This window comes from Desmodus rotundus, chromosome 6 (genome assembly GCF_022682495.2).
Source record: "Desmodus rotundus isolate HL8 chromosome 6, HLdesRot8A.1, whole genome shotgun sequence".
Taxonomy (NCBI): Eukaryota; Metazoa; Chordata; class Mammalia; order Chiroptera; family Phyllostomidae; genus Desmodus; species Desmodus rotundus.
In genome coordinates this window covers 94697092-94714260 of record NC_071392.1, presented here as the reverse complement: position 1 = coordinate 94714260, position 17169 = coordinate 94697092, and the positions used below count along the sequence as shown (strand labels likewise).

Below are 17169 nucleotides of genomic sequence, written 5' to 3'. Positions count from 1 at the left end.
CACACTGCCCACCATGCTCACACCAGGCCTGCCACCTTGCCAATCCCACCGACCACTGTTCCCAGCAGCCACTCCCAGAACGCAGCTCCGCCCACTGTCTGGAAGGTCCCTCGGTTGGCACTCGGGGTTCCCTGTCCCCGAGGGAGGACCTTCTCTTCTTCCGCCGTCTCAGAGGCCTCCCTGACCACCCCCAAACACCCTGCCCCACTCCATGCCCTGCCCTGCCTTGCCTCACTGTGTCTGAGCTTCACAGAGCGTGCTCCCCTTCACAGGGGGCAGTGCCCAGCAGAGAGCTGGCACCTGATCAGCCCCAGGTATGTAAACGTCACCACACAACACACCCATCAGCGATGTGTTGACCGCAGAGGTCAGGGGACAGTGTTGGGGTTTAAAACCACAAAGCTCCCTCAGTGACGAGAACACAGCCGACTGGCCCTCTCACTCCCCCGCACGTCTCTGTCTGCATCGCGTTTTCTGCGAGGAGCAGCTGTCGCTCAAGAAGGCGGCCGCTGGATTGGAAACGCAGACGAGGCTCATGGCCCCCTCTTGGGAACACCACCGAAATGGGCACAGAGAAAAGACCAGCCGGCAGAGCAGAGGGTGCAGTGCATGGCCCCCACAGACAGGCGGCCTTCTCCGTGAGGACAGGGAGACCAACCGGGAGACGGACGGGGTGACAGGCGCTGCCTGCAGCCCCCACCGTGCCAGCCCCGGCCCGGGCCGCTGGAGCCTCTCCTCCTGGGCACAGCCCCCCGCCTCCCACAGAGCAGCAGGGCCCTCGCTCCCCACTCTCAAGTTCTAAAGTGAGAAGACAGAGATCAAGCGGCCAGACGTGGACCTGCTGGGAGGTCAGCGCTCCACTGACCGGGTTCCAGGAGGTGGCGACTTGCAGTCCCACCAACAAACGCCATGGCAGCCACGACCGCCACAGCAGCTCTTCCCGGAAACTCTGCCCGACCCCGGGGCGGGCGCAGCTCGGGGAGAACAGAACACACCCGCTGCACTCGACCCCTCTCAGGAGTCCCAGCAAACACACACAGGTGCACGGCCACCACTACAGTGGCGCCCCCACATGTTCCTGTCGGCCTGGCCCCGGTGGGCCCTGCGGCCACCACGCTGCCACAGCTGAGCCTCTGCTAGAAGTTGGTGCTCCGGGAAGGGGTCCTGGGCCTGGCTTCCCACCCTTGGCAGAGCACTTTTGGACCCACCACGTTGGCGCAGGTGTCACTGAGTGCATACCCAGGCAGACGGACCACCTGACAAACATTTAGGTTCCTTCCAGTTTGCGCCGTTATCGGTGAAGTCACGAAACTTCCCAACACATTGTGGGCACGCACTTTCTCTCTCAGAGCAGGACCTCTGGACGCGCAAGGGCACACCGCCAGTGGTCCCGCCAGCTTGGCGCCCTCCAAGCCCACCGCCAGTAGGGGCGGTGGGTCCCTGCGTGCCAGCCTGTTGGGGTGGAATCGGCTAGCTGTGCCATGGGGCCTGCATGGGTGCGGCCCTTTGGGCCATGGGCATCGCTCACTCACTTGCGGGCCATTTCTGCGCCTTCTCCTGTCTGCACACTTCTGCTGCTCTAAGGGAACTGGCTCTTCTCACCGGCAGCTGGGGCCCCTCCTCCCTGTGCCCGGGACACATGCTCTCTGTCGGCTGCACCCCACTTCATGGCCCAGTTCGTTCTCTTAACTATGCCTGCCAACCAGCAGCAAGTTTTCCGCTGATTCCGAAGTCCAGTCTCTCTTCCTCCCCTCCCTGGCTCCCGCGGCCTGTCCCAGGCAATACCACACACAGCAACAAAGGTCACGCCGGCTTTTCTACAGTCACTCTCTTTTTAGGGTGGGACTTCAGGTTCTCTACACATGGGGCGCACTTTCACTTCCGGGACTCTGCAGTCCCCAGGCAGATGGGTGCCCGCATCTCCTCAGGAGGCCGCCCAGCAGCCCTGGGCTCCAGCCCCAGGGCCCGGCCTGCTGAAACTATCCAAATTCCCTGAAGTGGCCGCATTAAGGCAGTGAGCAGGCTGTGCCCGCACTGGCTGCTCCTGAGCTGGCGAGTCACAGCAGGAGCCTGTCGGACTCAGGGAACACCACAGTGCCGCCTCACACTTCTGAGCCCGGAAGGGAGACCCCCATCAGTGGGGGAGCGAGGCCTACAGGCCGTTCCACAAAGACCTGACCAGAGAGGCCCAGGTCCCGGTGTGAACGTGGGGCACAGAGAGCTGGGGGTACACCTGCCTGAGGTGCTCGGGGCTTAGCTTCCTGCCCCTCCGCCCTGTGGGCGGTGCACCCTCTGCTCTGGGACAAGTTGGGCTGAGCCACAGACAGGGGCCCCGCATCCTGGGCAGCGGCACAGGGGACAACACACACACACATCACCCTTCAGCCGTGGGCAGTGACACAGTCAAGGGGCCAGTGATGTGCCCTCACGGCCAGCCCTCAAACTCCCACCAGGACGCTCAACCGCAGCTGCTGACCCTCCTCCTCCCACCTCCACCCTCCTGCCAGGGCTCGCCCGCCCCCCTCCCCCCACCCCCGGCCACCCAGACAGGGCCACCAACAACACTGCCTGCCACCACGCCCACTCTGGTCTACCACCAGGAGGCCCCTCTGTCATTGCAGAGGGTAAGCCACCCGGTGTATCCCCCGACTGCCGCCGGGGGCTGAGCCGGCTCCCCAGGCCCTGGGAAGAGGCGGCCTGCCTTTGGGGACAGCGGGGCACCAAAATACTCTTCCAAAACCATGGGGCTCAGGGGCCATCACCACCCTGAGCCCCGGGCATGTTCTTCCTCCTAGCCAGTCCTGGGCAGGGCACTGCTCACTGCCCAGATGTGGCTGGGACATCCGGGACTCCAAGAGTATGGGGCAGCGAGTAGTGGCACCTGGCTCCCTCAAGAACCCCTCCTGACCTTGGTCCTGGAGGGCAGGGACAGGCAGGACCACCTGCAGAGTGGGAACTGGACTTTCCCTCCCCCACCCCCCCCAGAGCAGCCCCTCTCCTGCCCAGCAGAGCCCGGAACTAGGAGGTGCCACGGCAAGGCTGCAGGATACCGGGTCAGCAGAAAGGCAAGCGCTCTCGTGCGCGCCAGCGCGGAGCAAGTGGGGCTGAAACTGGAGGCACAGCACCGTTCACATCCTTGTCCCCAAAGTGAGTCACTCAGGCGCGAACCTAACAAAACACACATAAGCCTGTGTGAAGCCGACTACACAAGTCCTGGGATCCAGCCACAGGGAAACGGCACAACAGTACAATTCTCCATGTGCGTGGACAGGAAGGGCCACCACTGCCAAGAGGTTGGCTCTCCCTGATGTGGCCTGCAGACTCAGCACTGTCCCCATCAACCCAGCACGCTGTCGCGGGCGTGGGCACACTGACTCTGAAGTTTACGCGGGGGCCAGAGGACCCAGAACAGCCAGCTGAACAGCGAAGAAGGAGAGCAGAGTCGGAGGGCTGAGGCCCCGGCTGCAGGCCGGCTGCGATGCTGCAGCCTTCACGACAGCGTGGTCACCGGTGCAGGGACAGATACAAGACCAACAGGACAGACAGAGAGCCCAGAAACAGACCCCCACCGGCTGGGTCAGCGGACCTCTGACCAAGGAGCAGGGGCCGCTCGGGGGAGAAAGGGCGGTCTCTTCGCTAACTGGTGCCGAGGCCGCTGGACGTCCACGTGCAAAACGACGAGTCTACACACAGACCACGCCCTTCACAGAACTGGCCCCGAGCGGGGGGCAGACCCAGACGTAAACCCCAAACCAGAAAGCTCCTAGGAGACGCCACGGGGGAAAACCTAGAGGACGTGGGGTCTGGCACTGACTTTTTAGATGCCACACCAAAGACACGGCCTGTGAGAGAGAGAACTGACGGGCCGGACTTCAGTAAAACCAGAAACTTCTGCTCTGTGGAAGCCACTGCATGCAGCGAGGAGAAGACAGGCCACGGGGGCAGGAGGCATTTGCAACAGACACATCTAACACTGGACAGTTGTCCAAGGTGTACAAAGAATCCTTCAAACCGCTAAGAAGACAAACCACTGGGTAGAGAACGGGCTGAACACCCGAGCAGATCCTCCCCGAAGACGACACGCAGGTTGCAAATGAATGAACAAGAAGACGCACCCGTCCCAAGTCACCAGGGACACGCAAACTAAACGCAACACCACTGCACCCGCCAGACCCCAGAGCACGGACGACACCCAGTGGGACACCCAGTGCCGGGACAGGGAGCCGCGTGGACGCTCAGGCCCTGCCCGTGGGGCACAGGAGGGGCTTTGGTGTCACGGTGGAAGGCAGTTCAGTGGTTTCTTCTGAAAAGAAAGAGGCTCACGTGATCCGGCGACCACGCCCCTTGGTTGTCACCCAAGGAGTCAGCAGCTCCGCCCACAGAACAGCCTGCACGTGGGCGCGCACAGCAGCTCTGCTCCTGATTGACAGGCCCGGCAGCCACCCAGGCGTCCTTCCGTGTGTGGGTGGGAAAGTCAACCGTGAAACTAAAACTGCTCTAAACAAACTGTCTTTATTCAAAAAAAAAAAAAAAACCACGGTGTCTGCTTCTTTTATCCTGGAGTCTCCAGGGAGATGGCCCGGAGCCCCTAGAAAACCTCCCCAGGGAGAGGCAGCCTGGCTCGCTGGCTGACAGCAGCATCAGCTGTCCCAATCTCTCCACACCCCTCCCCGCCAAGGCCCCACCAAACAAGGAGTAGAGGAACACAAATGGTGCCAACCCCCAAGTAGGAGAACAGGGAAAGGACCAGAGGTTTCCACAGATGCACTAGAGAGGGAAGGAGACCCCAAGAAAAGGAGCGGGGAGGGCGGTGACGCTGCAGACACTCATGGTGGGCAGGGACAGGCATGGGGTTGGCCATGTGGGCGGGGCAGGGGGTGGGGGCAGGCAACACGCAGCAGCTCTGTGTCCAGGCTCTAGGCAGAGAAGGGCAGGAAGGTCCTTCCCTAAGAAGCGGAGGATATTCTGCCATCAAAGTCCCACGTGACCCCCAAGTCACAAGGCCCTGGGCACCACCATGGCTCTGCACCCCAAGTCCCTGCCCGCCCCAGACAAGCCAGCACTGCCAGACGCTTTGAGAAAGGCCTGGACGAGGCAGGCTCCTGCAGGCCTCTCACGCACCGCACCGAGTGCTGTCCTGGGCTCTGGGGACCTGTGGGGCTCCTCTCCCATGGAGCAACTAGGGGGGCTGGGTAGCTGAGCCAATGGGGCGCCCAGCACAGGGAGAACGTGTGGACTCTGAGCATCTGGACACCAGTAAAAGGAGTTTCAGAAAGACGACAGGACAACAAGAATTACCTAGAACAGAAAAAAGTCCCCACAGAAGAGAGGACACCATGCTCAACCTGGAGAACCAGGGTGTCCAGGCCCCAGTACAAGGGCCAAGCTGTGGGCCTGTGTGTGTCACAGGGACACAGGGACAGGGGACAGGATGGGGACAAAGGCTCCAGCAGGTGGGGCTTGGTCCTGGGAGCCCCAGGCAAGCAGGTGACCTGGGCCCCAGCAGGATGCCAACAGGGGCCTCCAGGCCACACGGCTGAGCTGCCAAGACAAGCCATTGACGCCTTCTGTCTCCGTCGCCGCTCCGTCATCAACACCCCCTGCTCCCACTCTCCACAGGGCCCGCGCGCAACTGTGGCATACCTGACACCTGACCCCCAGCCACCTGTGCGGGCTCTACGCTCGCCAACAAACCACCCGGCCTGACACCCTGCTCTCGGGCCGCAGCGCCTCTCCGGGCAGGCCTCTGTGCGGCTCTGCGCAGCTCCAGGGCCGGGTGTCTCCCGCCAACACAGCGCCACTCAGGCCACAGTGCGCACAGCACCCACGGAGCCCCCAGCTGCCCCCCGCACACCTTGCCGTCTGCACTCGCCCATAGCCCCCACTTCCTCACCAGGTCAGGGTCTCCCTCTCCCCCACCCAGTTGCCCCCCTCTCGTGGGAGGGACCAGCGCCAGGAAGACCACACCATCCTCCCACCCAGCTCCAGCTCCGCGCTCTCGCCCGGGGGCCTCCTCCAGGGGTGTGACCACACCCCAGGAGCCTCCACAGCAGCTAGGACCACTCTCCTCCTGCAGCCTTCTGTCTGCCCTGTCCTGGGGCCCTGACCCCCCAATCTCTACTCTCTCAGCCCATGGCCAGTACTGACTTGTCCCTCGGACACATATCAGGGACGCACCACAAGCTGCGGTGGCCACAAGCACCTACCCCTGCTGTGCCGAAGACACAAACAGGCGGGTCCCGAAGGCTCAGCGCACAGCGAGGGGTGCCGCGGCTCAGGGAGACCTGAGGGCAGATGGTGTGCAGTGCGGGAGCACCTGGATGGAGTTGGAAGACACGCTGGCACTGACGCTGCCACCCTGGCCAGGCAGCTCAGGCGGTCATGGCGTCATCCTGATTCACCGAGGTTATGGGTTCGATCCCCAGGCAAGGCACGTACAGGAATCAACCGATGGATACACAAATAAATAAAATCAGCGTCACCTTTTTGTACCTTCGTGTGACTTGCACTAACAGGCACCAGAAACCTCCGATCACATATGTGGCCCGCAGGTCACTCCCTGGCCAGCACTGCTCGGGAGTTGCCCATCTCCAAGCAACAGGTCCAGGAACCACAGGAGAACTGTCCCTAGACCCCACGAGCACGCTCTGTCCCCTTTGGAAACAAGGGTCCCCAAGCCATTGTCCGAACACCAGGTGGCTACCACTCTTTCCACTCCACACTGGCCCGTGCGGCCTCCGGGAACAAACCCTAAGGCAACTCTGCCTCACCTCCCTGACAGCCAGCAGCCAGTGACAGGGGAGGACGTCCCAGGGACACTCTCCTGACCACAGGACCAGGCAACCCTGTGGGCTCCTCAACTGGCTCCAGCAGAGGGTGCTGAGGAGGGCAAGCAAGGTAGGCGCCCACGGGGGGCACCTGTGGCCAAGGTCCCAAATCAGACACGACCAGGTGGGAGGGGGAACAAGCTGTGGTGACCACAGGGTGAGGCAGCGCTGCCGAAGGTGAGGGAGGAGGACTGACCTTCACCAGGGACACCGGCCAGGGCCCAGCTCTGCCAGGGTGGAGTTCACAGGTGCTTGTTAAACCGCTTAAACGCCACGGAGACAAGGCCAGCAGTGCCGGGCTGACGGGAACTCACTCAGGCCCACACACCCGACCCTGCTCATGGCCCCGTTCTCCGGGCCCGTCCCAGTTGCAGGCCTCCCGACATTCCAGCCTGTCTGCCCGGACGGGCCTCAAGCCCCTCGGGGCAACTCCTGACTAAGGCCACAGGCACAGCCGCCACGCCAGGCCACACTGACGCCACACAAGGAGGCCAGCCCGTGCCCTCTGCCCTCAGGGGAGCCCACAGGGCATCACCTGCCTGGGCCCAGGACCACCCACCCACCCCACCTCCAAAACCCAGGGACGGGCCTCAGTGAGGCGCAGGGCCCCAGGGCAGTGCCGGTGTCCCCAGGCCCACAGACCCGGGCCGGAGCGATGAGAGAAACCACTCTGAGCAGAGGGGCCCACAGCACCACGGGCCACGGGGGTCCAGCCTGCTGCCCGGGACCGGCGGTGAGGGAGGACGCAGCTGTGCTGGCGAGGGGACAAAACTGCCACAGCCCCCAGGTCAGGCTGCCATTAGGAGGCCAGACCTCGTCCTGGCAGCAGTGGGAACCAGTGGAGCAGCCCAGGGCCGGTGGCAGGGCCTGGCACGAGGTCACACCCCCATCGAGAGCTCGAGAGCTGCCCGACAGCTGCCCCCCAATCTGCACCCAGCAGCCGGGGACCGGCTGGGTGAGCTTCAGAAACACACGCAGTTACAGGACAGCCACTCCAGGGCTCCCCCAGCAGCACCCCGACAGCTTGGGTCCCTGTCCGAGAAACCAGCTCCCACAGGTCAGCGCAGAGGCCCGGCTGCAGCCCAGGCTGGCGCCCACTCCGCCCCCAGCAGCCCCCCTGCAAGGAGGCCTGGGACGGAATCGCCCGACTCCCAGGTGAACACAGGCCCCACCGGCCTGTGGTCCTTCACAACAGCCAGTGTGTGCTCGCGGGCCCGCGCTACCCCGCACATGGACACAAGCACAGTGTGGGCAACCTCACACATCTGGGCTTCAACAGGTCATCCCTGCATGAGCACGCCTTGAAGGAGGGGACACTGCCTGGGTCACCCAGGCGAGGCCTCTGTTTCTCCCAGCTGGGGACACGGTGTTCCCCAGAGCAGGAGATCCCAGGCAGGCGGATAGCCCTGCCATCAGCAAGCCAACCCCATCCCGGAGCACAGACTCAGGGACCAAAGCAGAGGCGTGTCTGGACCAGAAGCCCCAATGCTGCATGGGGGCAGCATGGGCTTGGGGTCAAGGCCCTAAGGGCCTTCGGTCAGTGGTTCCCAAACTCTGTAGTGTGACAAGAACACAGTGGTTGCCTGCAGGGCACCAGGAACCCCCCGCCTGGACCCAGGGCTCCCTCTGTGCGGCCCAAGCCGGACTGCCACCTGCAGCCCGTCTGGGGCCACCTTTACCACATCCCTCTGAGGCCTTCAAAGCAGACACGCTCCCTAACTGCCGAGTGCGTAAGGGCGGGGCCCCAGCACACAATCTAATCAGCCCAAAGCAGCAGAGAACCGGCAGCGCCTACAGCGAACGTGTATGGACAGGGCGCCGACCTTGGACAGTGCACAGGGCGCAGAGTGGCCGCTGAGACTCCATTTCAGAAACAACAGGGCAAGACAGACCCCACCCCACAGACGGGTCCACGGGGGGCCCCACACAAGCCCATCGGAGGACAGGACACAAGGTCGGTTGGGCCTGACCTGGGGCTCAGTCAACATTTGCTGGCTGGCTGACTGGCCACAGTCACAGACCAGCCCCCGGCCGCGAGGCCGTAAGCAGGTCAGGGCTGCTGCCATCCGCCAAGGCAGCCCCCAGGCCCGGCAGCCTCAGCAGCTCTCCAGGCAGGAGAAAGGGTCCCGTGCCCCCAGTCCAGGGTGCTCCTGACCACTCACCCCTCTGGCCCACAGGGTCACTGCAAAGCCTGCAGGAGCCACTTGGACTATTCAAGGTGGGACCACAAAGGACAAGCCCCTACTGACCCGAGACACCCTGGGCTCCTGCGCCAGATCCCTGGCACACACTCGCTGGCTCCTCTCGCCATGCACACAGACACCTCGCCCTGTGAGCTCTCTCTTTAAAAAGCTTGGTCCTCGCCCCAGATGGCGCAGTTCAGTGCTCTGGGTGTCATCCCACAAACCAAAAGGTCACAGGTTCGATTCCCCATCAGGACACATGCCTGGGCTGCGGACCAGGTCCCCAGTAGGGGGCACATGAGAGGCAACCAATCTATATTTCTCTTTCTCCCTCTCTTCCACTTTCTTAATAAATAAATACATGAGTAAATAGGCAAAGCCACTCCCCAGCAGGTACGAATGGGCCTCAGTCTCCGCCAACACCCATGGGAAGGGGCCGGAAGGAGCCAAACAGGGCCCAGTCCCAGCAACCAAATTCGCACCAGGTTCAGCTTCCTGGAGGGAGCGTTGAGTCACCGATTTCTAGAACGCAGCCAGCCCACTGGGAGGCACCCACACCGGAGCCTTGAAGGTGTTCAACCCACCAGACGTGCACAGAGCTCTGCACAAGGTCACCCCCTCAGGGTCACGCACCACAGCCAAGGGGTCGCCAGCTCCGCGGTGTCACAGGGCCCCAGAGCAAGGGAGCTTCAACAACCACCAAGGGGCACATGTGCCCCACAATGGGCAGGCGTGGGCGGGTCACCGCACGGCGCCTGGTGCATGGGCTAGGTGGGAGCCCGGCGGTTTCACTTTCTTCACGGTTTTCCTTTCCTTCTCAGTTTCCTGCAGAGAATGAACTTATAATTTAAAAAAACACAAGGCTCGTTTCCAAGTGGCTGGTAATTTTTAATAGCAGAGTCCATAAAACTTTCCTTCCTCGCTCTTCCAGTAACGTCACGCTTCAGAGGCTCCGCCACACCACCCATGCGCTGGGCGGGAGGCGGGCCTGTCCCGGGACCCCGCGTGCCAACACCAGCGTGCGTGCTCGGGAGGAGCCACGAGCGGAAGGCCCCTCGGGAAGGTCACGCACCCTTAGAAACTTCTCTCGAGCAGCTGCCTGTCCTATGGGCTTTACTGACAGCATGACCGTAGGGAGAGCTTTTTCCTTCCCCTCTCACCCGGGCGGGCATGACACCCCGACCGGCACCTTCCTTCCCACAGTGCACCACCTCACCGGCAGCCGCACTGACCGCCGGACACACACACACAGCCCTGGGAGGAGGGCTTCCCTGTCCCGGCTCCCAGCGGCCTGCTCTGTCCACTCAGACCCCTGACACCCCCAAATAGGTCCCTTCAAGCCAGAGACCCTTCTACTGCCTGCCGCTCAAGTTCCGAAGTCTGACAACCACCTCACGACACTGTAAAACTGTCTCTTCCCCCATCCTCCTGAGCTGGAAGCCACTTGGCCACAGGCCCTCTGCGGTGCGAGCTCCCACAAGGTCACAGGACACTGAACCCCCCTTCACGTGGGAGTGAGTTCAGGGGTCAAGAAAAGTAGGTGCATCTCTTCCTCTAGAGCCACGTGGAAGAGGCAAAAAGGCCCCATGGAGACTTCAGGTCGGAAGGGTGCAGGTCACAGGCCCGCAGAGGGCCGAGCTCACGACGCCTGCAGGAGCGGGGCCGTCCCTGTCCTCAGCCTACTCACACGGCTCGCACAGGCAGGCAGCCAGACAAACGGGTTGGGGGGGGATCCGTGCACTTCTCAAGTTTGGGCGATTTCCGTACCTGTGTTTCCTGAGAGTTTTAATTACCTGGAACAGCTATTCGAGAACGGGAAAAATGACCAGCTCTGACTCGCAGTGCTGGTGGCTCCGGCACAGATCACACGTCCCTGGCCCGCCTGGACGGCACTCGCCTGCCTCACGGGGGTTAGAGGGCACGCACACGAGGACGTGCTGAGAAGATGAAGTGGCCGAGAGTGTTGCTCGCCAGCCATCACTCTCCAGCGTGGTCGCCCCCAAGTGCACAGGGTCCCGCCACAAACGCCCCACATCGCCGGCATCCTCCAGGTCAGAGGCCCCACTGACAAGGCTGCAGCCCAAGGCATCTCAGGGCTGGGGGCCCTGAGCGGTCACTGTCCCCCGCGAGCACAGAGAAACCGGAGACTCCTGCTTCACGTCACCACCGAGGAAAGTAAGAGCACTTCTGAGCAGCGTGCCAGTTTCCCCGAACCGGAAGCCACTTTCCCCAGGACCCTCTCACACCCCTGCATCAGGGCCTTCAGAACCAGCTGCAAGACTCTTGACTGGCTCACGGGGACCAGCCCTTCACAAACAGGCCGTCTGTCTCCGCACGTACAGTGGTGAGGAGCACAGACGTGCACACTGAACTGGCGAGGGAGGCGTGTCGGCAGCCCCCAAAAACCTGCACAGGCCTGTTGGTGGTCCCTGACCTGGGGAGGGTCTGGCCTGTCTCTGTCCCCTTCCGATCAAATACCACTGCCAGAGGGGGAACTCTGGCAGGAACGGTGGGCGGGCAGTAAGGGCAGCCCCGCAGGCACCCAAGAGCCAGGCACTGGGGGCCTCCTGGTGGTGACAGGACCACCCGGGAGCCAGTCCCCCAGCCCCTCAGGTTCACCAACCACCCACCTGTCCAGGACACGGTCTCAGGGGGCCCGAACAAACAAGAACCTGCCCCCATGGGCCACCTGTGAAGTGCTGGAGCGGGGGGCGCCTGCTTTTCAAACTCTGGTAATTTTGCCCCACGCACCCACCACGGGGCAGTCAGCCCTCCAGCACAGCCTGCCGGGGGGTGTGGGGCGGCCTCTCCTGCTTGTTGCTGAAATGCAGGGATACCAGCTGCAAAAGACACCTGCATATGCAAGACGTTACCCCCACCCTGGCCCCCGGAGAGCTGTGTCCACCCTGCAGACAACAGGGCCAGCCAGGAGCGAAGCCCAGACAGAGGGCGAGGAAGAGCAACCACCAGCTCACCCCCAGGGCCTCCCCACTAGGCAGGGTGGACGCAGTCCGGCACCAGCAGAGGACAGCTCCCAAGCAGTCAGTCTTCTTCTTCCTTCCAGGTGTCACTGTCATCTAAGTGTAGCAAGAGGAGAATCTGGGCCCTGGCTGGTGTGGCCCAGAGGACTCCCAGTCAGGGCACAGGCCTGGCTTGCAGGCCAGGTCCCCCGTACGGGGTGTGCAAGAGGCAACCACACAAAGATGTTTCTCTCCCTCTCTGTCTAAAAATAAATAAAACCTTTAAAAAAAGAAGAAAAAAACTTGGTAAAGGCCTTTATCCTAGAGTGAGGCCCAAGACCAGGTCCACCCACTCTGCAGCGGCCCTGACCCCCGTGTACAGGACAGGTCCCCCACATCTGTGAGGCCCTATGACAAGTCTGGCAGGCTCCTCGAGCGTGCACAGAGCCAGCATTGGCCACTGCAGTGGGCTCCGGGGGCCCTGAGAACACAGCCCTTCTGGGACACGGTCTGGACGGGCAAGGGCCACCTGTGGTCTTTGCTGCCTCCACAGCCACGTGACATCTGGAAACCATCAAAAGTGCCAGGGGCCTGGGACCCGTCGCAGCTTCACAGGCCCCCAGCGCCCAGCCCTCTTCCAGGAGGGACAGCGAGGCCCCAAGGGAACGCACATCCCGACCAAGGTCAGAAAGCAAGAGTGCCCTCAAGTGACGAAGTCCCAACTTCTAGGAGTGTCCCTCCTGCCAAAGCACTTGCTGCCAGAATTTCAGTTCCTGTCACCTCGGGGCCGGCCCCACCTGCTCCACCCCCCAGCAGGGGGTGACCCTCCAGCCTCAGCCAGCAGCAGGCAGCACCTCTCTCAGGCACTCCTCTCCCAACTAATCCGAGGCAGGGAAGTGACGCCTGGAGCCCAGCCTCCAGCAGCACAGCAACCCTGGGGCGCGCTTTAGTCAGTCCTGGCCAGATATCTCAAGGCCAGCGCACCTGGGCCGGGGTCGGGAACACCGTCACCCGGAGGTGAGAGCCTGCATGCCAGCAAGGCCTCCGAGCCCCAGAAGAACAAACCCTCTGTGGAGGCAGGACAGACAGACACGGTGTGAAAGGTGCCACCAGCCCTGCTGGGAGCCCTGACCTTGCATGCTTCAGCAGCAGGGCCGGTGCTGGGCTCATGCTGAGCACAGTTTTGGAAACTCAGTCTGGGCAGACCCCTCCCCCTCACCCCGCCCACCCAGAAAGATGGATGGACCCCAGGAAATGGGGCTGGGGAGGGCCTGCCTCCTTCACACACCCCAGAGGCCCCCGCCTGCCATCTTCCATGACTCTGAGTGTGGCGTCGACAGATCTGAGACCCTAGCCCTCCACGTGTGTCCCACAGCTGTGGCAAGATCCGGCGGTCAACCCAGCAAGTGAGAGTCGCCCTTGTAAGTCACTTCTCCCTCCGCTCCGTACCGTTTGATGAAGAAAGTCTCCAAAGCAGAAAGCCCCCAAACAGGAGAATTTAGTATTTTCTGACCAGTCAACTACGTAACTAGAAAACCCCCGTCTGCCACTTCGATTTACAGGAGAAAACTACGCTTTTAAAGGAAGACGCTGTTCTGAGATGCTGGCAATGGTGGCGGGCGCACTTTTTTCGCTTCCACAGCCATGAAAACGAGGCACCACAATCAGAGTTCCCGCTCACAGGTCAGCTGGAGGGCGAAGAGGCGGATGGACACAAACCTTTTATTTTCTAGGAGACACGGGCCCCTTTCCAGCACAGCTCTCAGCACTTGTCACCCAAATGTCCACACGAGCTGTTCTCTGCTCTCACACACGGGACGGAGGCAAAGACTCACAGGAGCTCAGGCCAAGAGTCAGTGTCTTCACCAAGTTGTCCCTCTGCCTGTCACTGACATCGCTAATGCTGACGTTAGGAGAGGTGTGAGCCAATCCAGGGTCACCCTGACCACCCACGGCTTCCTCCCCCCAGGACAAATGAGGCCGGGGCTGCCCCCACACTAGGACTCAGGCCCCAGGTCCCGTCTGGTCCAGGCAGCCCTAATACTACCCCTCTCAGACCCGCCCCTCCGCCCCCCCTGCCCCCCGCTTGCTGGCACCCACTTCACACACTTCACAGAGAAGCTCACAACAGCTTTAAATAACAAAAGGGCCGCGTGGGGACAGCCTTTGCTGGGAGCAAGGCAAGTGCTGAGGCCAGCAGGACCACCCCAGGGACACTTTCCAAGACAAGTGACTAGCGTCCTGACAGCTCCCATCACGTGCCACCACCATGCACCCCATTCGTGAGCAACACTGGCCATCAGCCCTGCCTTCCACCAAAAGGTCAAAATACACGTAACGTGCAAAACAGAGCCGTCAACAACACACTCCAACAAACGCAGCCAGCCGCACACACACCGTGCTCAGGTGACTCACGTCACTCAGCCTCTCCTCCCCCACCTGTGGCCTGACCATCTCCCATGGCACTGGTCCTGCCTGCACCAAGACCCCGCCAGGCTATGCCCCCCTACCCCGACCAGCTCCCCTGCTGTGCCAGAAAGCCTCCCCTTCCTCACTCGCTGGACCACTTTCTCAGGGTGACCCAGGGCTCTTTCCCGCCAGCACAGAGGGACACAGGGACATGGGAGGTGCTGTGTCTACTACTCCTGCCACTGCGGCAGCTGCTACAACAGCACATGTTACTACACAGCGAGGGAGGAGCGCTCCGGAAGCTCGGCGCTCAGTCCACGCAGGCGAGGCAGAGCGGGCGGAGCAGAAAGCAGGGCGCCGCGAGTGTAAAGTTTCTCTCTACCCAAGGATCCCTGCACAGAGCAGCATGCCGCGTCAAGCTGCAGGGATCTTGCACTGTCACACCCGAAGAGCCCAGAGGGACAGCGAGGTGACAGGAAGCTGAGAGTGGGGGACACAGAGACTGTCACTGGCTGTCACCTTTGAGAGACCCACTGATCCAAGGACACATGTCCTCCACTGATGTCACTGGACGGTAATACCCAAAGGGACCAGGGTCCCTTCAGTGATCTCACTGTGCTCAGTGTTACTGTGGTAACAAGAGCTGAAACACTTCTGCTCAGCAGGAAGGGTGCATGTGCACAAGTCCCCCAAGGCTCCTGGGACCTCCGCCATCCCCGTGGTAGCATGGAGGGAGCAGAACTGCCCAGAACTGCCCGGCCCGAAGGAGGGGGCGTCTGGCTGCCTGACCCGCCTGACCCACCAGCAGGGGACACCATCACAGCCCAGGTAGCACAGGAGCAGAAAAGCCCAGTGGGAACAGCGGCCACATGCCTCACCCCAGAAGCAGGAGGGGAGCTGGCCCACTGTGCGAACACCAAGGACCCCACTGTGTCTCCAAGCCCCGCACAACCCAGTCAGGTGCCCTGGGAGCTGCTGCTGCCGCTGCTCTCCACAGAAGAGACACGGGCAGGGACGCATGGGCCAGCAGAGGAACTGTGAACCCGGCACAGAAACTTTGCAACTGAAGACCTGAGATGAAGCCAACCACTGCACAAGGTAACAGACCCCAACTGCCACATCATGCAGGGTGTGCAAAAACTTACACACACACACTCACATACACTGGGAACCTCTCCCGAACCTGGGCAGAGGTACGCCTTGACCTGCTGCAGGCCCATGCACAGGCCATGACCTCGGGTCCTCCAGTCCTACAACTTCCTGAACTCCAGGCTGGGACAGCAGAAACCTGCCCAGCGGTCACTCACTCACCTGGGGGCAGCTGGAAGTTCTGGATGTTCGTGGGGTTCTGAGGCGGCTGTGGCAGGCGAGGGGCCAAGACCGTGGGCGTCAGCGTGGCCCGAATACCGCTGGTGGTGGCCGAGGGAGTCCTGGGCAGGCTCTGGGTGACCGCGCTGGCCGAGCCCTTGGGCAGCCCGGTGGGAGTGCCGGGGGCGGGCGGCGGGAGGCCGGTGGCGGTGGGCAGCGCCCCTTGCATAGTTGGCCCGAGGATCATGCCGGCTCCTGTGCCGGCCGGGCAGCTGGCCGCTAGGGTCTGTGGCGGCGGGGGCGCCGACTGCACAGCGGTCTTGGGCGAGTCGGCCTTGGCCACCTGCGCGGGCGCGGCGGCAGGCCCGGGCTGACTGTTGGCGGCCGGCGCGGGGGCGGGAGCGGGCGCGGGGGAGGGCGCGGGGCCCGGAGCGGGCGCGGGGGCAGGGACCGGGGACTGGGCTGGGGCGGGCGCGGGGACCGGGGCGGGCGCGGCGCTGCCCCCGTTCTGCGCGGCCGCCGGGGGTCCGGCCGGGTGGCCGGACGGCCGGGCCAGGCTGGCGGCGGCGGCGGGCGGCTGCGGCGGGGCAACGGCGGGCGCGGGGGGCGCGGCGGGCGCGGCGGGAGGCGCTGGGGGCGAGGGGGCGCGGGGCGCGGGCGCGGCGGGGGCGCCGCGGAAGGGCGGCGTCTGGATGACAGTGGCGGCGGCGGGCTTGGGCGGCGGCGCGGGCGGGGGCCCGTTGTGCAGGAGGCTGACAGCAGGTGCGGCGGCGGCGGCGCGGAGCGAGTTGCCCAGCGCGGCGCTCCCATTCAAAGTTTGCGCGGCGCCGGGGCCGCCGGGCGGGCCGTTGCGGGCGGCTGGCTTGGCAGCGGGCGCGGCCCCCGGCCCCGCGCAGGCCCCGGTCCCGGGCCCCGGCGGCGCGCCGGCCTCGAGCGCACTCAGCTTGGCGGCGGGCCCTGCGGGGACAAGCGGCGGCGCGGTGAGGACGCGGGCCCGGTGGCTTCCGCCCGCCCCAGGCCGCGCCGCGCTGTACCTGCGGGGGGCGGCTCCGGCGCCGCGGCGGGCGCGCCCTCGGCCGCTCCGGCTCCGGCGTGGTTCCCGAGAGCGGCGGCGGGCGCGCGGGGCGCGAGGTGGTGGTGGTGGGCCGCGCTGGCCGCCAGCTGCGACTCGAGCGAGCCCACTAGGTCGCTCACCACTTTCTCGTCCACCTCGCTGTTAAAGAAGACCTCGTCCAGCAGATCTGAGCCCGCCGCCATCTTTCCTCCTCGGCCCGCCGCCGCCGCCGCTCGGCCGGCGCTGGGCGGGGAGGCGGCTCCGCGCGGGCGGGCGGGCGGGCAGGCGGGCAGCCGGCGGGGGCGGGCGGGGGGCGGCGCGCGCCTGGCGGGGCGGGGGCGGCGGCCGGGCGGGGGGCGCGGGCGGCCGGCGCGGGGGGGCGGGAGGGCCGCGGCGGCGCACTGCGCAGGCGCGGCGGCGCGCCCGCC

General features: G+C 63.9%; 1 protein-coding gene across 1 annotated transcript in view; it reads right to left on the bottom strand.

Moving 5' to 3' along the window:
- Positions 1–17021, bottom strand: part of TAF4 (TATA-box binding protein associated factor 4) — a 50517-nt gene extending 33496 nt beyond the window's left edge. Inside the window, exons 1-2 of the mRNA XM_053926669.1 lie at positions 16722–17021; positions 15691–16644 (exon numbers count right to left, since the gene is read on the bottom strand). Coding sequence (XP_053782644.1) covers positions 15691–16644; positions 16722–16944 — 1177 coding nt within the window. The 5' untranslated portion in view covers positions 16945–17021. The remainder of the gene's footprint in view (positions 1–15690; positions 16645–16721) is intronic.
- Between the last annotated feature and the right edge of the window lie 148 nt (positions 17022–17169).